The sequence below is a fragment of the Apodemus sylvaticus genome, chromosome 16 (assembly GCF_947179515.1).
Source record: "Apodemus sylvaticus chromosome 16, mApoSyl1.1, whole genome shotgun sequence".
NCBI lineage: Eukaryota > Metazoa > Chordata > Mammalia > Rodentia > Muridae > Apodemus > Apodemus sylvaticus.
In genome coordinates this window covers 33,997,931-34,025,120 of record NC_067487.1, presented here as the reverse complement: position 1 = coordinate 34,025,120, position 27,190 = coordinate 33,997,931, and the positions used below count along the sequence as shown (strand labels likewise).

General features: G+C 38.7%; 1 protein-coding gene across 1 annotated transcript in view; it reads left to right on the top strand.

The window, feature by feature from the left end:
- The window catches only part of LOC127666885 (UDP-glucuronosyltransferase 3A2-like), a 50,635-nt gene that overhangs the window by 23,143 nt on the left and 302 nt on the right, over nt 1-27,190 (top strand). The window contains exons 4-6 of the mRNA XM_052159877.1: nt 12,594-13,128; nt 17,742-17,973; nt 19,006-19,225. Of these exons, the coding sequence (XP_052015837.1) occupies nt 12,594-13,128; nt 17,742-17,973; nt 19,006-19,225 (987 nt within the window). The remainder of the gene's footprint in view (nt 1-12,593; nt 13,129-17,741; nt 17,974-19,005; nt 19,226-27,190) is intronic.

The window sequence follows — 27,190 nt, the reverse complement described above, 5'->3', positions numbered from 1 at the left end:
GCAGTGTTCCCATTTAGGGCTAAGTGCTCCATGATGACTAGCTGTGGGTTTGTTCCCACCTGCTGCAAGAGGATGCTTTCTGATGATGGTTGAGCAAGGCACTGATATATAAGTGTAGCAGAGTGTCATTATATTGCTTCCTTTGTTTTGTTTGTGTGGACAATAGTATTTGGTTTAACTTAGGACTCTGTGATGTCTAGTCTTAGCCTCTTTGTCACCTAAACAATGTTGTATCTGGGTTTTATCTAGTGGAGTGGGACTAAAGTCAAGCCAGTTATTGGTTGGTTACTCATACAAGCTTTGTGCTACAGTTTCCCTAGCATATTTTCCAGGCAGGGCAACATTGCAGATTGATGGGTTTGTGGCTGGCTTGTGTTTACATTTCTCTTTTGGTAGTGTACAAGGTATGTTCCTGCACCAAAAATGCTTGACCCTAGACTCTATATAGTCAGCAGATGAGAACCTCTTTTGTCTTCCACAGGTATGGCATGTACAGATGCATCTTTCAGTTAATTCTATTGATCTCACTCTCTTCCCCATCTTTGAAAATTCTCCTTAATAATAAAGATGGTGCATATAGATAATTCTTTCTGAAAAGGATTCCCATTCACAGATATTTTAAAACATATTTCTTTCATCATTTGTTGAAAGAAGAATCAAATTGCACCTTAGTCTAATTGGGTTATTATTTCTACATATTTAAACATATATATTGTGCCTTCTTTTCAAGCCTGGACTCTTAAGGGGTAGTTCAAATTGGGTTATTATTTATACACCATTGAAGACACAGACAAACACAAACATACACATATGTACACGTATATGTACATATACACGTTCATGTATGCATACATGTATACATATATGTATATATGTATATATGTATATATTGTCTTCTTTTCAAGCCTGAACTCTTGAGGAGTGATTCAAATTACAAGTGTAATACAGTCAAGTTGCTGGGAACAGAAACTTACTTTTTTTTTTTTTTTTTTACAATTGATTGCCTTTAAAGGGTTTAATCTTCTATGTTAAATAAATTCATCCTGCACATAATACATTTACTTGTCAATTATTACATAAACACTTTAATAGGATACAAGCCACACTTCTAGATAATTATGCCTTGTATTGCTCTACATTCTCTCATTGTAGCAGAATAACTGAATTGGGGTGACTTTATACTGAAAAGAATTTTACTTGGGTCACAGTTTTGTGGAAGTTTGGGCATATGGCATCAACAACAGTGAGCATGGGTGATGGCATCATGATAGGCATTGTTGAAAGCAAGTGTGCCTAGAAGTGTAAATAGAAGAGAAAGAACAGTCATATGTTTCCATAGTGCCTGCCACAGGCACTGACTCAAATTCCAATGAGGACTACTTTAACCATAGAGGAGGAGGCCTTTAATGACCTCCTACTAAGGTGTCCTCTTAAAGGTCTTGCTACCTCTACACAGTTGTATTGAGCACCAAATCTGTGACAGACAAATCCTTGAAGACAAAGCTGCTGTGACTTGAAGTTGATTCTGAAAGTGAGCAAAGATACTTTTGGGCTCACATCTTGTGGATCTTTTGATAAACATTGATGTGGTGTATTTGGGCATCTTTCTAGGTTGCTTATCTGTATGATAAACATTGTTGCATAGAGTTCTTGGAAAAGGGCTACAGATAGGGTCATCATTAGGATGACTAAAATTTAACACAATCTTTGGTGAAAATTTGAGCAAATAGGTAGAAAATTCTAGTAGTAAGCTAATCACACATATGTTTTCCGTTAGAATTTTAAGCTAGCATGCAGAGTAATATGCTTTGATTTATATATTTATATATCTGTATCTCTCTCTATATATATACATACATATATGTATATATGTACATGTGTGTGTGCATGTGTGTGTGTGTGTGTGTGTGTATGTTTGTGTGTGTTTATCCTTTGTGGTCCCTTTACCCTTTCCTCCACAGCTCTCTTTCATGACTCCTGCATCTCTTGTGGTGTCTTCCACTGCTCCCTTATTGACTCCTTTCCAATTTCATGACCTACAGAGACAAATACCACACACACACACACACACACACACACACACACACACACAAATTTAAATTATTTTTCACATCCAAAAGTCAAAAATTATTAGATTTACATATTGTTTTTCTAATTGCTTAACTTTTAGGAAGAAAGCTGCAACATGTTCAACCTAGTTCAAATATTATCATTGGGTTATTCTCTTTATGGGACAAAGCTTATAAGCTAAAATACAGTGGATTGACAGGGTGACTCCCCGCCGCCATCTTCACAGCACTAGGTACTGAGAGATACCGAGTTTAAGATCTCTGGGGGTGAAAACCACCGGGGGGGGGTCTGCCTGTGCCTAGGGCCTGGGAGATGGGCGGTTCATCTGTGTGCCAGCTGGTCAAGGGTCCTGTGCCCTAAGTGATGATCAGCATTTGGAGTGACTCCCCACCAACATTTTCACTCCAAGACAGAGCATATGGGCAGTGCCAGGTTCACTGAGACAACCCAAGTATAACATTGCTTGGGACAAGACACAGCACAGCTCCAACAGCACTTAAGAGGAGGGCAGCACATCAGCAATCTGTGCCAGGGGAAACCCAGTCATCCAGTGTTGCAGAAATAGCCTTACAGGTTCACAGGAGGTTAAAGCACCATCCAGTGACAACAATACCAACTAACACCAGGGAGAACTAGATGGCAAAAGGCAAATGTAGAAACGTTACCAACAGAAATCAAGGCAATATGGCAGCACCTGAACCCAATTCTCCAATAACAGCAAGTCCTGGATACCTCAACACATCAGAAAAAAACAAGATTTGGATTTAAAAGTCACTGGTAAGGATGCTGTGAGAGGAAAACAAAACGGACATAAATAAATCTATTAAAGAAATTCAGGAGAAAACAGATCAAAAGTTAGAAGACATTACAAGGGAAACACAAAAATCATTTAAAGAAATTCGGGAGTATATGGGTCAAAAGATAGAAGCCAATAAGGAGGAAATGCAAAAATCACTTAAAGAAATACAGGAGAACTTTGGTCAACAGGCAGAAGTCATGAAAGAGGAAACACAAAAATCTCTTAAAGAATTACAGGAAAACACAAGCAAGTGAAGGAGCTGAGCAAAACCATCCAGGATCTAAAAACAGAAGTAGAAACAACTAAGAAATCACAAAGGGAGACAGCTTTGGAGATAGAAAACCTTGGGAAGAAATCAGGGGCCATAGATGCAAATACTAAAAACAGAATACAAGAGATAGAAGAATCTCAGATGCTGAGGATACCACAGAAACCATGGACTCAACAGTCAAAGAAAATGCAAAAAGCAAAAAGCTGTAACCCAAAACTTCCAGGAAATCCAGGACACAATGAGAAGACCAAACCTAAGGATTATAAGCATAGATGAGAGTGAAGACTTACAACTTAAAGGACCAGCAAATAGCTTCAACAAAATTATGGAAGAAAGCTTCCCTAACCTAAAGAGAGAGATGCCCATGAATATACAAGAAGCCCACAGAACTCCAAACAGACTGGACCAGAACAGAAATACCTCCCATCACATAATAATCAAAACACCAAATGTACTAAACAAAGAAAAAATATTAAGAGCAGTAAGAGAAAATGGCCAAGTAACATATGAAGGGAGACCTATCAGAATTACACCAGACTTCTCACCAGAGACCATGAAAGCTAGAAGATCCTGGGCAGAGCTTATGCAGACTCTAAGAGAACACAAATCCCATCCAAGACTACTATACCAGCAAAACTCTCAATCACTATAGATGGAAAAACCAAGATATTTCATGACAAAACCAAATTAACATGATACCTTTCCACAAACCCAGCCCTACAAAGGATAATAGGGGGAAAACACCAACACAAGGAGGGAAACTATACCCTGGAAAAAGCAAGATAGTAACCTTCTTTCATCAAACCCAAAAGAAGATAATCAAATATAAAATTAACATCAAAAATGACAGCAAGCAATAATCACTAGTCCTTAATATCTCTTAACATCAATGTACTAATTCCCCAATAAAAAGACATAGACTAACAGACTGGATAAGTAACTGGGACCCTACATTTTTCTGCATATATGAAACACACCTCAGTGTCAAAGACAAAAACTACCTTAGAGTAAAAGGCTGGAAGACAATTCTACAAGCAAATGGCCTCAGGAAGCAAGCCTGAGTAGCCATTCTAATATCAGAGAAAATGGACTTTCAACCTAAAGTCATCAAAAGAGACAGGGAAGGACACTTCTTGCTGGTCAAAGGAAAAATCCACCAAGAAGAACATTCAATTCTGTACATCTATACTCCAAATGCAAGGGCACCCTCATTCATAAAAGAAACTTTACTAAAGCTCAAAGAACACATTACACAGAACACAATAATTGTGGGTGACTTCAACACCCCACTCTCCTCAATGGACTGATCAGGAAAACAGACACTAAACAGGGATACCGTGAAACTAATTGAAGCATTTGACCAATTGGATTATATATGTGTGTACATATATATGAAGATCAAAAAAATCCCATGCCTCCTATCAGATCACTATGGAGTAAAACTTGTCTTCAATAGCAACAAAAATAACAAACAATAGAAAGCCCACATACACAATGAACTGAACAATACTCTTCTCAATGATACCATGGTCAAGGAAGAAATAATGAAAGAAATAAAAGACTTTTTAGAATTTAACAAAAATGAAGGCACAACATACCCAAATCTATGGGACATGATGAAAGCAGTGTTAAGAGGCAAGCTCACAGCCCTGAGTGCCTCCAAAAAGAAAATGGAGAGAGCATAGACTAGCAGCTTAACTGCACACCTGAAAGCCCTGGAACAAAAAGAAGTTAATTCACCCAGCAGGAAAAGAAGACAGGAAATCATCAAACTCAGGGCTGAAATCAATCAAGTAGAAAGAAAGAGAATAATACAAAGAATCAAAAAACCCTTGAGCTGGTTCTTTGAAAAAACCAACAAGATAGATAAACCCTTAGCCAGACTAACCAAAGGGCACAGAGACAGTATCCAAAATAACAAAATTAGAAATGAAAAGGGAGATATAACAACAGAAACTGAGGAAACCAAAAAATTATCAGATCCTACTACAAAATCCTATACTCAACACAACTGGAGAGTCTGGAAGAAATGGACAGTTTCCTAGACAGATACCAAATACCAAAATTAAATAAGGATCGAATAGATCATTTCAACAGTCCCATAATCCCTAAAGAAATAAAAGGTGTCATAGAATGTCTTCCAACCCCCCAAAAAAAGCACAGGACCAGATGGTTTTAGTGCAGAATTTTATCAGACTTTCGAAGAAGACTTAACACCAACACTCTTCAAACTATTCCACAAAATAGAAACAGAAGGAACACTACCTAAGTCATTCTACAAAGCCACAATAATGCTGATATCAAAACCACACAAAGATCCAACAAAGAAAGAGAACTTCAGGCCAATTTCCCGTAGGAATATCAATGCAAAAATACTCAATAAAATTCTTGCCAACCGAATCCAAGAACACATCAAAACAATCATCCACCATGATCAAGTAGGCTTCATCCCAGGGATGCAGGGATGGTTCAATATATGGAAATCCATCAATGCTATCCACTACATAAACAAACTCAAAGTAAAAAAAAAAAAAAACACATGGTCATTTCATTAGATGCTGAAAAAGTATTTGACAAAGTTCAGCATCCTTTCATGCTAAAAGTCTTGGAAAGAACAGGAATTTAAGGCCCATATCTAAACATAGTAAAAGCAATATACAGAAAACTGGTAGCCAACATCAAATTAAATGGAGAGAAACTTGAAGCAATCCCTCTAAAATCAGGGACTAGACAAGGCTGCCCCCTCTCTCCATATCTTTTCAATATAGTTTTTGAAGTCCTAGCTAGAGCAATTAGATAACATAAGGAGGTTAAAGGGATACAAATTGGAAAGGAAGAAGTCAAACTATCTTTATTTGCAGATGGTATGATAGTATACATAAGTGATGCAAAAACCTTTACAAGAGAACTCCTACAGCTGATAACCATCTTCAGCAAAGTGGCTAGTTATAAAATCCACTCAAGCAAATCAGTAGCCTTCCTATACTCAAAGGATAAGCAGACTAGGAAAGAAATTAGGGGAATGACACCCTTCACAATAGCAACAAACAACATAAAGTATCTTGGTGCGACTCTAACCAAACAAGTGAAAGAACTTCAGGTCTCTGAAGAAGGAAATTGAAGACCTCAGAAAATCGAAAAATCTACCATGTTCATGGAGTGGCAGGTTTAATATGGTTAAAATAGCCATCTTGTCAAAAGCAATCTACAGATTCAATGCAATCCCCATCAAAATACCAACTCAGCTCTTCATAGAGTTAGAAAGAACAATTCTCAAATTCATCTGGAATAACAAAAAACCCAGGATAGCTAAAACAAATTTCAACAGTAAAAGAACTTTTGGGGGGGAATCAGTATCCCAGACCTCAAACATTACTACAGAGCAATAGTGCTAAAAACTGAATGGTATTGGTACAATGGAAGGCAAGTGGATAGGCAATGGAATAGGATTGAAGAACCATAAATGAACCCACACACCTATGGTCACTTAATCTTCGACAAAGGAGCTGAAAACATCCAGTGGAAAACAGATAGTCTTTTCAACAAATGGTGCTGGTTCAATTGGAGGTCAGCATGCAGAAGAATGCAAATTGATCCATTCTTATCTCCTTGTACTAAGATCAACTCCAAGTGGATCAAGGACCTCCACATAAAACCTGACACACTGAAACTAATAGAAAAGAAACTGGGGAAGACCCTTGAGGTCATTGGTACGGGAGGAAAGTTCCTGAACAAAATACCAATAGCTTACACTCTAAGATCAAGAATTGACAAATGAGACTTCATAAAATTACAGTTTTTGTAAGGCAAAGGACACTGTCAAAAGGACAAAACAGCAACCAACAGATTGGGAAAGGATCTTCACCAACCCTAAATCTGACAGAGGTCTAATATCTAATATATACGAAGAACTCATGAAGTTAGACCCTAGAGAACCAAATAACCTTATTAAAAAATGGGGTACAGAGCTAAACAAAGAATTTTCACCTGAGGAACTTTGGATGGCTTAGAAGCACCTTAAGAAATGTCCAACATCATTAATCACTGGGGAAATGCAAACCAAACCTCCCTGAGATTTCACCTCACACCAGTCAGAATGGCTAAGGTTAAAAACTCAGGAGACAGCAGGTGTTGGCGAGGATGTGGAGAAAGAGGAACACTCCTCCACTGCTGGTGGTATTGCGAGATGGTACAACCACTATGGAAATCAGTCCGGCAATTCCTCAGAAAAGTGGACATGACAGTTCTAGGGGACCCTGCTATACCTCTCCTGGGCATATACCCAGAGAATTCCCCAGCATGCAATAAGGACACATGCACCATTGTGTTTACATCAGCCTTATTTATAATAGCCAGAACCTGGAAAGAACCCAGATCTCCCTCAACGGAGGAATGTATATATAAAATGTGGTATATTTACACAATGAAATATTACAGCCAGGCGCGGGTCCTGTGCCCTGTGGAGAAGTTGGGAGCTCCCATTTTTGCCCTGAGTTGGAAGGGACAGTTGACCCCAGGTACTGAGATATCGTGAATCTAAGACCTCTGGGGAGGCAGACTGCTGAGTTGCAGGCTGCTGCCTGTGCCCATGACCTGGCCAGAGCATCAGTTTGTCTCTGTGCCAGCCAGGTACGGGTCTGGTGCCCTGCAGAGAAGTCAGTGGCCGCCAACTTTGTCCCCAGTCGGACGAGACAGGCGCCCCCAAATACTGAGATATCCTGAATCTAAGACCTCTCTTGATGCAGACTGCCGAGCTGCTGGCTGCCACCTGTGCCCAGGACCTGGGCAGAGTGTTAATATTAACAACAGAAACTGAGGAAATTCAAAAAACATCAGATCCTACTACAAAAGCCTATACTCAACACAACTGGAGAATCTGGAGGAAATGGACAATATCCTAGACAGATACCAAACACCAAAATTAAATCAGGATCAAATACATCATCTAAACAGTCCCATAACCCCTAAAGAAATAAAAGGGGTCATAGAAAGTCTCCCAACCAAAAAAAGCACGGGACCAGATGGCTTCAGTGCAGAATTCTATCAGACTTTCAAAGATCTAACATCAATACTCTTCAAACTGTTCCACAAAATAGAAATAGAAAGAACACTACCCAACTTGTTCTACGAAGCCACAATTACACTGATACCAAAACCACACAAAGATCCAACAAAGAAAGAACTTCAGGCCAATTTCCCTTATGAATATCAATGCAAAAATACTCAATAAAATTCTTGCCAACCAAATCCAAGAACACATCAAAATGATCATCTACCATGATCAAGTAGGCTTCATCCCAGGGATGCAGGGATGTTTCAATATATGGAAATCCATCAATGCAATCCACTGCATAAAGAAACTCAAATGAAAAAACAACATGAATATTTCATTAGATGTTGCGAAAGCATTTGACAAAATTCAGCATCCTTTCATGCTAAAAGTCTTGGAAAGAACAGGAATTCAAGGCCCATACCTAAACATAGTTAAAGCAATATTCAGCAAACTGGTCGCCAACATCAAAGTAAATGGAGGGAAACTTGAAGCAATCCCACTAAAATCAGGGACTAGACAAGGCTGCCCTCTCTCTCCATATCTTTTCAATATAGTAGTTGAAGTTCTAGCTAATGCAATTAGACAACATAAGGAGCTCAAAGGGATACAAATTGGAAAGGAAGAAGTCAAATTATCACTACTTGCAGATGATCTGATAGTATACTTACGTGCCCCAAAAAACTCCACCAGAGAGCTCATACAGCTGATAAACAACTTCAGTAATGTGGCTTGTTATTAAATCAACTCAAGCAAATCAGTAGCCTTCCTATATTCAAAGGTAAGCAGGCTGAGAAAGAAGTTAGGGAAATGACACCTTTCACAATAGCCACAAACAATATAAGGTATCTAGGTGTGACTCCAACCAAACAAATAAAAGATCTGTATGAGAAGAACTCAGGTCTCTGAAGAAGGAAATTGAAGAAGACCTCAGAAAATGGAAAAATCTGCCATGCTCGTGGATTGGCAGGATTAATATAGTTAAAATGGACATCTTGCCCAAAGCAATATACAGATTCAACACAATCCCCATCAAAATCCCAACTCAGTTCTTCATAGAGTTAGAAAAAGCAATTCTCAAATTCGTCTGGAATAACAAAAAACCCAGGATACCTAAAACTATTCTCAGCAGTAAAAGAACTTTTGGGGGAATAAGTATCCCAAACCTCAAGCAATACTACAGAGCAGTAGTGTTTAAAACTGCATGGTATTGGCACAGTGACAGGCAATTGGACCAATGGAATAGAATTGAAGACCCAGAAATGAATCTACACACCTATGGTCACTTGATCTTCGACATAGGAGCTGAAAACATCCAGAGGAAAAAGAATAGCCTTTTCATCAAATGGTTCTATTTCAACTGGAGGTCAACATGCAGAAGAATGCAAATTGATCCATTCTTATCTCCTTGTACTAAGCTCAATTCCAAGTGGATCAAGGACCTCCACATAAAACCAGACACACTGAAACTAATAAAAAAGCAACTGCGGAAAACCCTTGAGGACATGGGCATGGGGGAAAGTTCCTGAATAGAACACCAATAGCTTATGCTCTAAGATCAAGAATTGATAAATGGGACCTCATAAAATTACAAAGTTTCTGTAAGGCAAAGGACACTGTCAAAAGGACAAAAAGGCAACCAACAGATTGGGGAAGGATCTTCACCAACTCTAAATGAGACAGAGGGCTAATATCCAATATATACAAAGATTTCAAGAAGTTAGATCCCAGAGAACCAAATAACACTATTAAAAATGGGGTACAAATCTAACTGTTTATAACTAGCAACCAACTATTGGAGTGAGTTTGGGGTCCCCAATAGAGTATCTGGAGGGTGGTCTGGAGGAGTTGAAAGGGTATATAGCCCCATGGGAAGAATAATGACTTCTGACACTCCAAGAATCCCAGGGATTGAACCATCAACCAGGGGGTACACATATTTCCAGCCAAAAATGTGACAGAGGAATGCCTTGTTGGGCATCAGTGGGAGGAGTGGTCCTTGGTAAGGTAAAGGCTCAACAGAGGCCCCAATAAAGAGAAAAGGACAGGGCGGAGGTGGGAGTGTGCTCAGTAGAGGGGCATATACATGGAGGCAGGGAGTGGGAGGAGGGGTAGGAAATTGGTGGGGGGTAGGCCTTTGGGAGTAGTGCAATTGGGAAAGGTTTTACCATTGGCAATGTAAATGAAGATAGTCAATAAAAAAGGATTTTAAAAAAAGAATTGACAAATGGGACCTCATAAAATTACAAAGTTTCTGTAAGGCAAAGGACACTGTCAAAATGACAAAATGGCAACCAACAAATTGGGAAAAGATCTTTACCAACCCTACATCTGATAGAGGGCTAATATCCAATATATACAAAGAACTCATGAAGTTAGACCACTGGGAACTAAATAACCCTATTAAAAAACAAAGAATTTTCACCTGAAGAAATTCAGATGGTTGAGAAGCATCTTAAGAAATGCTCAACATCATTAGTCATTAGGGAAATGCAAATCAAATAACTCTGAGATTTCACCTCACACCAGTCAGAATGGCTAAGGTTAAAAACTCAGGAGACAGCAGGTGTTGGCAAGGATGTGGAGAAAGAGGAACACTCCTCCACTGCTGGTGGTATTGCAAGATGGTACAACCACTATGGAAATCAGTCTGGCAGTTCTTCAGAAAAGTGGACACGACACTCACAGAGGACCCTGCTATACCTCTCCTGGGCATATACCCAGAGGATTCCCTGGCATGCAATAAGAACACATGCTCCACTATGTTCATAGCAGCCTTATTTATAATAGCCAGAAGCTGGAAAGAACCCAGATCTCCCTCAATGGAGGAATGAATACAGAAAATGTGGTATATTTACACAATGGAATACTACTCAGCAATTAAAAACAATGAATTCATGAAATTTTTAGGCAAATGGTTGGAACTGGAAAATATCATCCTAAGTGAGGTAACCCAATCACAAAAGAATACACATGGAATGCAATCACTGATAAGTGGATATTAATTAGCTCAGAAGCTCTGAATTCTCAAGACACAATTAGCATATCAAATGATACTCAAGAAGAGGGAAAGAGAGGGCCCTGGTTCTAAAAAGAGTTTGTCCAGCATTGTAGGAGAGTACCAGGACAGGGAAATGGGAGGGGGTGATTGGGAAATGGGCGGAGGGAAGAGGGCTTATGAGACCAATGGGGAATGGGGAACTGGGAAAGGGGAAAGCATTTGGAATGTAAACAAAGAATATAGGAAAAAAAAAAGAACTGGGAGGGTAGCTAACAGCCCTAGATGGAGTGAGTTCCTTTATCAGGTCTATAAATTATGGGGTCTATAGTCAAGTTATTTCAGCCCTCTGTAATTTTATTCATAGTATTCTGGGGAAATGGAGGAAATGGATGCATTTTTCTCAACCAGTTCCCAATGTAGACCCCCCCATAAGGACTTGGTTTCAATAGAGAAGGAGAGGTATTAAAAAATATAATAAAATGCAGTGGATTAAAAGAAATAACTTTATCATTGAGAATTATAATAGCTGTAATTATGCTACTTATACAGATTGGAGGTAAACAATACTGTGATTCAAAAACTGATTATATAACCTGGGTTAAATAGCATAATACAGGTGCGTATGAAAACTAATGCTCTGAGATCTACCTTAATCAATGATGGCTTCCAAGGAAGAGGAAATCAAACTCATATTGATGATGAATGAGAATTTACTCCTTAGAGGAAATCTGATGGAAGTGTGTGCATTTTGGGAAATAGAAATACCTACACCAGAATGATTAAAGCTGAAAGTTTTATTGAAATTCAATAGAAGGAAGTCTTGTGTTACATGGCCACCTAAAAGTCTCTCTCTCTCTCTCTCTCTCTCTCTCTCTCTCTCTCTCTCTCTCTCTCTTTCACACACACACACACACACACATAAGCAAAGAACACCAACAAGTTAAGACACACTTCTCTGTGGGAGGGAGGGGACTGGAATCAACTTTGCATTTTCTATGTGTCTGCTTGCTTTTAATTAAAAAGCATACTTATTTTGTGAAAAGCAATATGGTTTCCATAGGAAGTAACACTAATGATGGTCTATCTTTAAACAGAATAGAATTCTGAAAAAATTCTGGCTACAGGGCCTCTTTCCATAAAACATATTAGAAATCATTTTTCTCTTAGTGAGTTACAATTGTATTTAGCTCAGGTGCTGCTGGCCTCAAAGTCACAATACTTAGACTGACCTTAAAATCTTGATCCTCCTGTCTCTATTTCTAGAGTGTTGAAATTATTGGCTTGTGTTTGTCTAGTTGCAGAATATGTCCATTGAGGATAACATCATTACAAATAGTGTGAAAAAGCTCCTCCAAATATTTGTTGTGTTTTATTTAGTAATTTGTTTGTTTGTTTATTACAGGTATGAACATAAATCCCTTGTAAAGATTTATCAATTCTTTGGTGACTTATGCAGTCAGTTTTTAAGCCTAAAGGACATCATGGAGTTCTTGAAAAATGAGAACTTTGACCTAGTACTTCTTGATTCATTAGACCTCTGTTCTTTGCTGATTGTTGAAAAGCTTGGAAAACGCTTTGTGTCCTTTCTTCCCATGCAATTTAGCTATATCAACTTTGGCTTACCAAGCGCCCCCTTGTCCTATGCTCCAGTGTACGGTTCTGGTCTAACTGACCAAATGGACTTCTGGGACCGAGTGAAGAACTTACTGATGTTCTTTGATTTCTCCATGAAGCAAAGGGAAATACTTTCTCAATATGACAATACCATCCAGGAGCACTTTGCAGAAGGCTCTCGGCCAGTTTTGTCTGACCTTCTACTGAAAGCAGAGCTGTGGTTTGTCAACTCTGACTTTGCCTTGGATTTTGCTCGTCCCCTGTTTCCCAACACTGTCTATGTGGGAGGCTTACTGGACAAACCTGTTCAGCCAATACCCCAAGTGAGTGACATGTTAGCTCTCAATTTATATTTAATTCAGAAACCTTCAGTACTCAGGTGGGGGTTGTCATTAGGCAGAGATATCCTGAAAGGAGATACCTTAAGGTAAGGGAGGTTATTTGTAGCCTACACTTTCATGGCTGTGTAAGTACAGTGTCAGAATGCACCATACTAAGGTTGAATATATGGTAAGTGGTATGAATATCTTTTGACTCTCTGTAGTCCTGGGTTTTGTAGAATAACTCTTTTAGTTAGTCTTGATAGTTCCAATTGAATATATATGTATATATATATATATACATACACACATATATATACATATATAATGTATATTTATATATTATTTATAAATATGTAATTATATATAATATATATATGTAATGCAGCAAATGTCTTTACATATTGTATTTGTTAAGGAGGCAGGCTTTTCATGATGAAACACATACCCCTTTCATTTGGCATGTACCTAGACAGAATTAGCAGGAGTGGCAACAAGAGCTGTATCTATTTTTCTGTGTCCCCAATCTGCTGACCCCTTTATACTTTGTTAAGCTATTGTAAACCATTAAAGCTGCCTTTATTTTTTATGATCAGTGCAGGTTCAGAATCACTAGCACTCGCTGATAAGTGAATATTAGCCTACAAACTTGGAATACCCACATATCTACATATCAAATGATGTCCAAGAAGAATGGAGGAGTAGCCCCCTGGTTCTGTAAAGGCTCAGTGCAGCAGTATAGGACAATACCAGAACAGGGAAGTGGGAAGAGGTAGATGGGGGAACAGGGGGAGGGAAGAGGGCTTATGGGACTTCCACGGAGTTGGGAGCCAGAAAAGGGGAAGTCATTTGAAATATAAATGAAAAATATATCGAATATAAAAAATATACCTTAGTGATAGATTAAAAAAAAAGAGAAGAGCCCAGAAGAGGGCATCAGATCCCTTCGAGCTAGAGTTAGAGAGGACTGTGACCTCCTATGTGGGTGCTGGGAGCTGGACTGTGGTCCTCTGGGAGAACAGCAAGTTCTCTTAGATGCTGAGACATCTCTCCAGTTCAAGTATCCTTTCCAGTGAGAACAGGGCACATAATCTTATCAAATGCAGAAATCAAAATTATTGTTTCATGCATTAAAACACACTCAGAAAATAATCACAGTAAATTTCAAAATCTTTAATTAATGCTAAAATTTCATACCACAGTGGGATGATAAAGAAATCAACAAAATATAAAAATATAAAAACAACTAATGAGACAAAGTGGAACAATCATGTGGTTGCTCCCCAAACCCTTCTCACTCAGTACAAGGAAATGTGGAGACTCTGGCACCCAGTAGAACCAGAAGAAATCTGTATACTCTCTGCCTTTAGAAGAAAATAGGAGAAACATTATCAAGAGGAACTTTTAAAAATACTATTTATCAAGGAAAATGAGCAAAACATAATGGAATAATAAAATGCAATAGAAACAAAACACTACATTCTTTGTGGTTGTTATTATCTCCTTAGGTTCAGATAAGACAGTTGAGATTTATAATATAGGCCTTTACTACATGGAAATAGATAATGAAGACAGAGTTAAAAGGAATTTACAGGAAATGAGAGGCTTAAAATTCACTGCAAGGATGTCTGAAACAATGAATTGTAAAAAAAGAAAAATGGAATCAGTAGAGCAAAAGAGAACAGTATGCTGGCATACTACTAAATCATTGAGAAAATAAATAAGAACGAACAATCAAATAACTAAATTCTAAAGTGAATAATTACCCATTAGTATTTAAAACAATAAAAATGTTAAGGGAACCATGCAAACATGGTGTATCATCACCTTAGGTGACCTACATGAATGGACAAATTCCTTTGGATACCTGTTGACAAAACTGGCTCTGAGACAGATAGAAAATATGAAGTTTGTGAGATTAAATTAGACTGGAAAATACAAACAAAATCTTTCATCAAGAAAGTCTAACATAGGTGCTGGAGAGATGGCTCAGTGGTTAAAAGCACTGAGTGTTCTTTTAGAGGTTTTGAGTTCAATCCCAACAACCATATGGTGGCCATAACCATCTATAATGAGATCTGACACTCTCTTCTGATGTGTCTGAAGACAGCTACAGTGTACTTATATGTAATAATTAAATAAATCATTAAAAAAGAAAAGAAAATCTAATATAAAATAGATTAGCTAGTATATTTAGTGACACACTTAAGAATCGATAGCAGTTCCTCTATTAATCAATAGCAGTTGTACAGTGAAGAATACTTCTCTGCCAATTCTATGAGTCTATTATTGCTCTGTAACCAAAGACAAAAATGAAACCAGATGACAGAGTGTAGAACAAAGTTGGGGAAAAATTGTATATTCTATTGTATATTTCTAGTATAATTATAAAATAATGCAATTGATCTTAAAAAAAAAAACAGTTTGGAGGGACCGCAAGTTGTTAAACATAAAATTACTTGTAACATTTAGTTTACTTCCAAGCTTATACTTTAAGCGACACAAATAAATCACTCAAATAAAATCTTGTATATATGTCTATCTCTATGTCTATGTCCAAGCCTATGCCTATGCCTATGCATATGAATATGTACATGTGTTAGGACATATCTTGGTTGTCAGCTAAAGGCTGAGAACTCAGACACTTACATTAATATTGGGAGTTTGAGGACATATGAAACTCTTTGAACACAAACCTAGATAACTCCATGGTGTGATATGGATACTGATTTCTTGGGCAACAGAGAATTCCCTAAAGCCACCTCCCCTCAAACTCTATGTTTATGTGTGACTATTTGGAGACCCATCACCACCACACTCAGTGACTGAGTCTGAGTTTTGTACCTAAGATTTTGACTCAAAATGAGGTGGGAAGTTTTGGAAATAGACCTCTGTCAGTAAAACCCCAGGCTACACAATCTGTAAGAGCTCATGGGGTAGAGATGGCTACTAATACATGCAGTAAACATGAACACAATACACACGACACAGCTGCAGGGCCTATGAAAGGATTTTATTATATAGAACTTGAGCAACTGATGCATGGGTTTATTCAGTACCCAGTCTGCTTTCATGTCATGCTGCCTTTGCTTTTAAAGACCACCTCTCTAGCTAATACATCAAGTACTATATTGAAAAGATATGGAGAGAGTGGGCAGTGTTGTCTTGTCCCTGATTTTAGTGGGATTGCTTCAAGTTTCTCTCCATTTAGTTTGATGTTGGCTACAGGTTTGCTGTATATTGCTTTTACTATGTTTATGTATGGGCCTTGAATTCCTGATCTTTCCAAGACTTTTAGCATGAAAGGATGCTGAATTTTGTAAAATGCTTTTTTCAGCGTCTAATGAAATAATCAAGTGGTTTTTTTTCTTTGAGTTAGTTTATGTAGTAGATTTCATTGATAGATTTCCATAAATTGAACCATCCCTGCATCCCTGGGATGAAGCCTACTTGATCATGGTGAATGATCGTTTTGATGTGTTCTTGGATTCAATTGGCAAGAATTTTATTGAGTATTTTTGCATCAATATTCATAAGGGATATTGGCCTGTATTTCTCCTTCTTTGTTGGATCTTTGTGTGGTTTTGTTATCAGTGTAATTGGGGCTTTGTAGAAAGAGTTGGGTAGTGTTCCTTCTGTTTCTATTTTGTGAAATAATTTGAAGAGTATTGGTGTTAGGTCTTCTTTGAAGGTCTGATAGACTTCTGCACTAAAGCCATCTGATCCTATGTTTTTTTTTGGGGGGGGGTTGGAAGACTTTGTATGACACTTTCTATTTCTTTAGAGGTTATGGGACTGTTTAGATGATTTATTTGATCCTGATTTAATTTTGGTATTCAGTATCTGTCTAGGAAATTGTCCATTTCCTCCAGATTTTTCAGTTGTGTTACATATAGGCTTTTGTAGTAGGATCTGATGATTTTTTGAATTTCCTCTGCTCTGTTGGTGGATATTTCCCTTGACCAGTAAGAAGTGTACTTCCGTGTCTCTTTTGATGACTTTAGATTGAAAGTCAATTTTATCTGATATTAGAATGGCTATTCTGGCTTGTTTCCTAAGACCATTTGCTTGTAAAATTGTTTTCCAGCCTTTTACTCTGAGGTAGTGTTTGTCTTTGACACTAAGATGTGTTTCCTGTATGCAGCAATATGTAGGGCCCTGTTTATGTATCCAGTCTGAATTCATGAAATTTTTAGGTAAATGGTTGGAACTGGAAAATATCATCCTAAATGAGTTAACCCAATCACAAAAGAACACACATGGAATGCAGTCACTGATAAGTGGATATTAGCCCAGAAGCTCTGAATAACCAAGATACAATTCACATATCAAATGATTCCCAAGAATAAGGAAGGAGAGGTCCCTGGTCTTGGAAAGGCTTGATCCAGCATTGTAGGGGAGTACCAGGACAGAGAAGTAGGGGGGATTGATCGGAGAATGGGTGGAGGGAAGAGGGCTTATGGGACTTATGGGGAGGGGGGGGGCCCTGTAAAGGGAAAATTATTTGGAATGTAAACAAAGAATATAGAAAATAAAAATGAAACAAAACAAAACAAAAAAAAAACACAAAGCAAATAAAAATCTATTTTGCCTTCTTCCCTCTGTGATTCTTCTAGGATTTGGAGAATTTTATCACTCAGTTTGGAGACTCAGGCTTTGTCCTTGTGGCCCTGGGCTCCATAGTGAGCCGGCATCAGACCAAGGAAATTATTAAAGAGATGAACAGTGCCTTTGCTCGCCTCCCTCAAGGGGTGCTATGGACATGTAAGGACTCTCTTTGGCCCAAAGAGGTCACATTGGCCCCAAATGTCAAAATCATGGATTGGCTTCCACAGACTGATCTTCTGGGTAAGCTCCTCCTAGACCTGTTACTTTACTTCCAGTCACATATTTTTGGTACTTAATTGATATCCAGTATCTGAGTGCTTGGACTGGCAGAAGAGAAGGCTGCTGATAGGTAAAGATTTATTTCCAGGAGGCAGGCAATAGCAGCTCCTGGAGGATAGCAGCAGCTTCTTGGAGGGATCAGACTGCACCCTAGACTGGATTTAGCAGCAATCTCCATATTCTTTCCAACTCAGACAGTTCTCACATCCCTAATTAGATATGATGAGTTATGCTGCCTTGACTTAACAGTATCTAACATTGAATAGGACTAATCTAACACCATCTTGGACACAATATGAAGTATAACTACTTTCTGGGACAGTTGGAACTATTTATTGCCATTATTATATGCGAACTTCAGCAATTCTAAAACACAGATACAAATGTAGGCATGTAGACACATCTTGATTGTCAGCTACAGGCTGAAAACTTAGACACAGCGTTGGGGGTCTGAGGACATAGTAAAAAGGCTCACTTTCCAGGGAGCATGTGTAGAATTTTTTCTGAGGTATAGTTTTGGATGATTTTTATATGATCCCAAGAAATGTTTGATTGCTTTCAAGATGGAGCAATAGACAAGACTTATATCTCTAGATGTGTCTAGTCTAACATTCCCTTTCATAAGCTTTACTTGAAGCAGAGTGTATAGCACATGGAATATAAGCTTTATAAGAGAGAAGATATGGAAAGCAAGGGAAGGCAGAGGTGAGAAAAGTGAAAAGTGTCAGCAGAAGAGACAAGGATGAATAGGAGGAGAGGAAACAGGAGGAGAGGCTTGTCACTATATTTGTAGTTGGATGTCTTTGTATTGACGTAAGGTATTTCTCTGCAGAGGGAAGGTTAGACATCATAACCTGGAACATTGCAAATATCAAAAGCAAAATTAATAAGTCCATCCTCTGAATCATATGGGTATTTCTTGGGTCTGCTGGTTTACCCAGTATCTGAAGTTTATATAGTGAAATCTTGCACCATCTTTCTCTTTTGCAACAGCTCACCCCAGGATCCGTCTGTTTGTCACCCATGGGGGCATGAACAGTATAAATGAGGCCATCCAGCATGGAGTACCTATGGTGGGGATTCCATTTTTTGCTGACCAACCTGAAAACATGATCCTAGTAGAAGCAAAGAACATTGGTGTTTCTATTCAGCTACAGACACTCAAGGCAGAGACACTGGCATTCAAAATGAAAGAAGTCATAGAAGACAAGAGGTATGCAGCTCTCTTGATAGTGGTCCCTTAGGCAAAATGCAGGCCTGACATAGTTTAGTCTGTGTAATGTGTTTTCCAGTGAAACCAGAATTTTGTTGTATATGTTATAATACACATGTGAGTCTTGAAGGTCCCGGTTTTCCCCTTCTATTAATCCTAATTTTAGGTGAGGTGCTGAATGATGCTCCTGCTTATGGTGGTATGATGGTTTGTTATCTACACAGTATCTTTATGACCTCTTGTATTTTGGGTACCTATAGTAGAATTCCAGTTGAAACAGGAGAGGACCTTTATGTATTATTGTGGCTGAACTCCCTGAGGACTTTCTCTTTGACAATTTGAAATATCTCCATCATTTGAATTGTTATTGTCTGCCCTACAGAAGCACATAAAAGCACACATACCTTGAAGAATCAGTGTGTATGAATTATGTTCTTTTCCTCAGGCTCAGAACAGGACTGTTATAAATGAAGATTTCACAAATCCAGCACAAGTTGGACAGGAACATGGGCTTGGAATCCCTCAAGCTCTTGCCCATTCAGCTCAGTGACTTAACAACCCAAGAGGAATGCACCTTTAGGATTCAATGTCCTAATGGCTTAAATCAGACATGCACCAGTTACATCTGTTCACAGTAATTGATATGCCCATTCTCTCTCTGATATAGGGTGTGAAATGTGTTTTTTCTTTTCTATAAATTATGACTACTTCTCTCTTTTTTTATTTGACATATTCTTTATTTACATTTCAAATAATTTCTCCTTTCCTGAATCCCCCCTCCCAGAAAGTCTCATAAGCCCTCTTCCCTCTTCCTGTTCCCCCATCCACTCCTTTCAACTTCCCTGTTCTGGTATTCCCCTACATTGCTGCACTGAGTTTTTCCAGAACCAGGGGCCACTCTTTCCTTCTTCTTGGACATCATTTGTTATGTGGATTGTGTCTTGGATATCCCACACTTCTAGGCTAATATCCACTTATCAGTGAGTGCATACCATGAGTGTTCTTTTGAGACTAGGTTACCTCGCTTAGGAAGATGTTCTCCAGGTCCAACCATTTGTCTAAGAATTCATGAATTCATTGTTTCTAATGACTCCATTGTGTGTATATACCACATATTTTTGTATCCATTCCTCTGTTGAGGGACATCTGGGTTCTTTCCAGCTTCTGGCTATTGTAAATAGGGCTGCTATGAATATAGTGGACCATGTATCCTTATTATATACTGGGGGATCCTCTGGGTATATGCACAGGAGAGGTATAGCAGGGCTGCCTGGAAGTGTGGTGTCCAGTTTTCTGAGGAACTGCCAGACTGATTTCCAGAGTGGTTGTACCAGCTTGCAATCCCACCAGCAGTGGAGGAGTGTTCAACTTTCTCCACTTCCTCACTAACACCTGCTGTCTCCTGAGTTTTTAATCTTAGCCATTCTGACTGTTGTGAGGTGAAATCTCAGGGTTGGATTTGCAATTCCCTAATGACTTGAACATTTCTTAAGGTGTTTCTCAGCCATCCAAAGTTCTTCAGGTGAAAATTCTTTATTTAGCTCTGTACCCCATTTTAATAGGGTTATTTGGGTTTCTGGGGTCTAAGTTTTTGAGTTCTTTGTACATATTGGATTTTAGCCCTTTGTCAGATGTAGGGTTGGTGAAGATCCTTTCCCAATTTGCTGGTTGCCATTTTGTCCACTTGACAGTGTCCTTTGCCTTACAAAAACTTTGTAATTTTATGAGGTCCCATTTGTTGATTCTTGATCTTAGAGTATAAGCTATTGGTGTTCTATTCAAGAACTTTTCCCCTGTGCCCATGTCCTCAAGGGTCTTACCCAGTTTCTTTTCTATTAGTTTCAGTGTGTCAGGTTTTATGTGGAGGTCCTTGATCCACTTGGTGTTGAGCTTAGTACAAGGAGATAAAAATGGATCAATTCATATTCTTCTACAAGTTGACCTCCAATTGAGCCAGCACCACTTGTTGAAAAGGCTATCATTTTTCCACTGGATGATTTCAGCTCCTTTGTCAAAGGTGTGCGGGTTCATATCTGGCTCTTCAGTCCTATTCCATTGATCTACCTGCCAGTCACTGTACAAGTACCATGCAGTTTTAAACACTATTGCTCTGTAGTACTGCTTGAGGTCCAGGATGCTGATTACCCTGGAAGTTCTTTTACTGTTGAGAATAGTTTTAGCTATCCTGGATTTTTTGTTATCCCAGAGGGATTTTAGAATTGCTCTTTCTAACTCTATGAAGAACTGAATTGGGATTTTGATGGAGATTGCATTGAATGTGCAGATTGCTTTTGGTAAGATGACCATTTTTACTATATTAATCCTGCAAATTCATGAGCATGGAAAAATTTTCCATTTTCTGAGGTCTTCTTCAATTTCCATCTTCAAAGACCCGAAGTTCTTCTCATACAGATCTCTCACTTGTTTGGTTAGAGTCATACCAAGATACTTTATATTGTTTGTGGCTATTGTGAAGGCTGTCATTTCCCTAATTTCTTTCTCAGCCTACTTATCCTTTGCATATAGGAAGGCTACTGATTTGCTTGAGTTGATTTTATAACCAGTCACTTTGCTGAAGATGTTTATCAGCTGTAGGCATTCTCTGGTGGAGGTTATATTTGGGTCACTTAAGTATACTATCATATCATCTGCAAATAGTGATAGTTTGGCTTCTTCCTTTCCAATTTGTATCCTTTTGACCTCCTTATGTTGTCTAATTGCTCTAGCTAGAACTTCAAGTACTATATTAAAAAGATCTGGAGAGAGGGGGCAGCCTTGTATAGTCCCTGATTTTAATGGGATTGCTTCAAGTTTCTCTCCATTTAGTTTGATGTTGGCTACTGGTTTGCTGTATATTGCTTTTACTATGTTTAGGTATGGACCTTGAATTCCTGATCGTTCTAAGACTTTTAGTAGGAAAGGATGCTGAATTTTGTCAAATGCTTTTGCAACATCTAATAAAATGACTATATGGTTTTTTTCTTTGGGATTGTTTATAAAGTGGATCACATTGATGGATTTCCGTATATTGAACTATCCCTGCATTCCTGGAATGAAGCTTACTTGATCATGGTGGATGGTTATTTTGATGTGTTCTTGGATTTGATTGGCAAGCATTTTATTTAGTATTTTTGCATTGAAATTCATAAGGGATATTGGCCTGTAGTTCTTCTTTGTTGCATCTTTGTGTGGTTTTTGGTATCAGTGTAATTGTGGCTTCATAGAACATGTTGGGTAGTGTTCCTTTTGTTTCTATTTTGTGGAATAATTTGAGGATTGATGGTGTTAGGTCTTCTTTGAAGGTCTAATAGAATTCTGCACTAAAACCATCTGGTTCTGTGCTTTTTTTGGGTTGGGAGACTTTCTAGGACCCCTTTTATTTCTTTAGGGGTTATGGGACTGTTTAGTTGATCTATTTGATCCTGATTTAATTTTGCTATTTGTTATCTGTCTAGGAAATTGTCCATTTCCTCCAGATTTTCCAGTTGTGTTTTGTATAGACTTTTGTAGTAGGATCTGATGATTTTTTGAATTTCCTCTTTTTCTGTTGTTATATCTCCCTTTTCATTTCTAATTTTGTTAATTTGATACTGACTCTGTGCCCTTTGGTTAGTCTGGATAAGGGTTTATCTATCTTGTTGATTTTCTGAAAGAACCAGCTCCTGGTTTTGTTGATTCTTTGTATGGTTCTCTTTGTTTCTACTTGATTGATTTCAGCCCTGAGTTTGGCAATTTCCTTTCTTCTACCCCTCTTTGGTGAATTAGCTTCTTTTTTATTCCAGGGCTTTCAGGTGTGCAGTTAAGCTGCTAGTGTATTCTCTCCAGTTTCTTTTTGGAGGCACTCAGGGCTACAAGTTTTGCTCTTAGCACTCCTTTCATTGTGTCCCATAAATTTGTGTATGTTGTGCCTTCATTTTCATTAAATTCTAAAAAGTCTTTGAGTTCTTTCTTTATTTCTTCTTTGGCCAAGGTATCACTGAGTAGAGTATTGTTCAGCCTCCATGTATATGTGGGCTTTCTGTTGTTTTTATTTCTATTAAAGACCACTCTTATTCCATAGTGATCTGATAAGAGGCATGGGATTATTTTGATCTTCTTAAAGTTGTTGAGGTCTGTCTTGTGACCAATTATATGATTGATTTAGGACAAGGTACCATGAGGTGCTGTGAAAAAGGTATATTCTTTTGCTTTAGGATGTAATGTATATATATACATACATACATACATACATACATACATATAAAAGTGTTAAATCCAATTGGTCTAGAGCTTCAATTAGTTTCTCTGTGTCCCTGTTTAGTTTCTGTTTTCTTGATCTGTCCACTGAGGAGAATGGAGTGTTGAAGTCGCTCACAGTTATTGTGTTAGGTGCAATGTGTGCTTTGAGCTTTAGTAAAGTTTCTTTTATGAATGAGGGTGCCCTTGTATTTGGAGCATAGATGTTCATAATGGAGAGGTTTTCTTGGTGAATTTTTCCTTTGACCAATAAGAAGTGTCCTTCCATGTCTCTTTTGACGACTATAGGTTGAAAGTCAATTTTATCTGATATTAGAATGGCTACTCTGACTTGTTTCCTAAGACCATTTGCTTGTATAATTGTTTTCCAGCCTTTTACTCTGAGGTAATGTTTGATTTTGGCCCTGAGGTGTGTTTTCTGTATGCAGCAAAATGTAGGGTCCTGCTTATGTATCCAGTCTGTTAGTCTATGTCTTTTTATTGGGGGATTGAGTCCATTTATATTAAGAGATATTAAGGAGTAGTGATTATTACTTCCTGTTATTTTTGATGTTATTTTTATATTTGAGTGGTTATCTTCTTTTGGGCTTGATGAAAGAAGTTTACTATCTGGCTTTTTCCAGTGTATTTTCCCTCCATGTATTGGTGTTTTCCACCTATTATCCTTTGTAGGTCTGGGTTTGTGGAAGGATACTATTTAATATTGTTTTTATTATGGAATATCTTGGTTTCTCCATGGGTATAGTAGTCTTGGCTGACATTTGTGTTCTCTTAGACTCTGCATGAGATCAGCCCAGGATCTTCTAGGTTTCATGGTCTCTGGTGAGAAGTCTGGTGTAATTCTGATAGGTCTTCCTTTATGTGTTACTTGGCCTTTTTTCTCTTACTGCCTTTAATATTCTTTCTTTGTTTAGTACATTTGGGGGTTTGATTATTATGTGACAGGAGGTGTTTCTGTTCTGGTCCAGTCTGTTTGGGGTTCTGTAGGCCTCTTGTATATTCATGGGCAACTCTCTCTTTAGATTAGGGAAGTTTTCTTCCATAATTATGTTGAATATATTTCTTGGCCCTTTAAGTTGTAAATCTTCACTCTCATCTATACCTATAATCCTTACGTTTGGTCTTCTCATTGTGTTTTGGATTTCCTGGATGTTTTGGGTTACAAGATTTCTGCATTTTACATTTTCTTTGACTGTTGAGTCAATGGTTTCTATGGTATCTTCGGCATCTGAGATTCTTTCTTCTATCTCTTTTATTCTGTGGTTGATATTTACATCTATGGCCCCGGATTTCTTCCCAAGGTTTTCTACCTCCAAAGTTGTCTCCCTTTGTGATTTTTTTGTTGTTTCTACTTCTGTTTTTAGATCCTGGATGGTTTTGCCCAGTTCCTTCACTTGTTTGTTTGTGTTTTCCTCTAATTCTTTAATATATTTTTGTGTTCCTTCTTTTATGACTTCTGCCTGTTGTCTCAATTTCTCCTTTTCTCCTGCATTTCTTTAAGTGATTTTTGCATTTTCTCCTTTTGGCCCATATTCCTCTGTTGACCACTATTCTCCTGAATTTCTTTAAGTGATTTTTGTGTTTCCCTTGTAAGGGCTTCTAACTTATTCCTGCTCCCCTGTATTTCTTTAAGAGATTTATTTATGTCCTTTTTATGTTCCTCTAATAGCATCATGACCAGCGATTTTAAATCCAAGTCTTGTTTTTCTGCTGTTTTGGGGTATCAGGGACTTGCTGTTGTTGGAGAATAGGGTTCAGATGCTGCCATATTGCCTTGATTTCTGTTAGTAACATTCCTACATTTGCCTTTTGCCATCTGGTTATCTCTGGCATTAGTTGGTCTTGCTGTCACTGGCTGGTGCTTGAACCTCCTGTGAGCCTGTAAGGCTATTTCCACAGCACTGGATAACTGGATTCCCCCCTGGCACAGATTGCTGATGTGCTGCCCTCCTCTTGGGTGCCCTTGGAGCCCTGGTGTGTCTTGCTCCAAGCAATGCTCTACTCAGGTGTCTCTGTGAACCTGGTGCTGCCCATCTTCTCCATCAGAGAGTGAAGATGGCGGATGCTCTGGGAATCTTTTCCAAGTGCTGATCACTCTGCAGGGCAAACGACCCCCATCAGGGTTGGGACACAGAAGGCCCGCAGAGCTGCCCAGGCCCTGGGTGCAGGCAAAAGCCTGATTGGCTGAGACCCATGCAATGTTAGTCTCAGGCTATGTCTGCATACTTGGCTCTGTCTGTTAGATCTCTCTGGTGTCTGGGAGCCAAGATGGCAGAGCACTCCTCCAAGTACTGGTCAGTATGCAGGGCAAATGACGCCTGACAGGGTTGGTGCACAGACAGCTTGCAGAGCTGCCCAGGCCCTGGGTGCAGGCAAAAGCCTTGCAAGCTGAGACCCAAGCAATGCTAGCCTTGGGCTATGTCTGCATACCTGGTGCTGTCTGTTAGATCTCTCTGGCGTCTGGGAGCCAAAGTGGTGGAGCATCCCTCCAAGTACCGGTCTGATGACTACTTCTCTTAACTCCTGGCCAGACCCCGTCCCAGTTTCCAGAATAGCCCCTTCAAAGGTTTCTCCTTCAATTCCCTTCTGCTTAAACAGTCTCTTCTCCCAGTTTCTACAATACAAGCATCTCCAAACTGTAGCAACTGTTGTAGCCTAACTACTCAGCCCAGCTTCTTCTGCCTCAGCTGTCTCTTAACAATATCTGCTGCACTAATTGCCTTCTCTTCTCACTCTGCTACCCCAGTTCACTTTTTCAGCCTGTGCCTTTTTTTTTTTTACATCCTATCGTATTTCCAGAAATTCAAGTGACAACCAACACTGAAGGTCATAGGTCAAGCAGCTCTAAGAGCTCAATCTTCTACATATGTGTGTGGTTGGAGGCTTGGCCCAGCCCCTGTATGCTTTTTGGTTGGTGGTTCAGTCTCTCGGAGCCCCAAGATTCAAGTTCAATTCACTCCTGTGTAGGCTCTATCCCCTCAGGGTCCCTCAACCTACACCTCAACTCTTCTACAAGAGTCACTGAACTTGGTTTAGTATTTGGCTGTAGATTTTGCATCTGTTTCCATCAGTTGTTTGGGTTCACTCTCCTGGCCATCTCTTCCTGGATGTATATCTGATCTTCTCCTACCCTCTCTTGCATCCAGTCTCCTCCCTCCATCCACCTCCAATGACTATTGTATTTCTCCTTCTAAATATTTTCCCTTAAAAATTAGTTATGTTCATTCTTCTTTATATTGAACTTTTAAAAATGATTTTTTGTACCTATTCTTGAAATTTTTGGTTTATATGTAGTATATTTTGACCAAATCTACCTTACTCTCTCCTCTGAATCTTCCCAAGATTCCCTTAAACAGCACCCTCTAAACTTCATTTCTCTCTTTAAAATCTTTATTTATTTACTCTTTAAAAATTGAATTCAACTCAACAAATGTGCATGGGTTTGGATAGGGTCATCTACTGTGCCATGGGAACTTTCCAGTGGACCTTGAGTAACAATGCTAAGGGTTTGTCAAGAGATTTTTTTAAGTCTTACCCATGGATTTGCACTAGAAGTGTGTGTGTGTGTGTGTGTGTGTGTGTGTGAGAGAGAGAGAGAGAGAGAGAGAGAGAGAGAGAGAGAGACAGAGACAGAGAGAGACAGAGAGTGACAGAGAGAGAGATATATGGGCTTGTATGTAAGTGTGTTTATGATGTAAGATCTAAGAACTGGCACAGCAAATTGGTAAC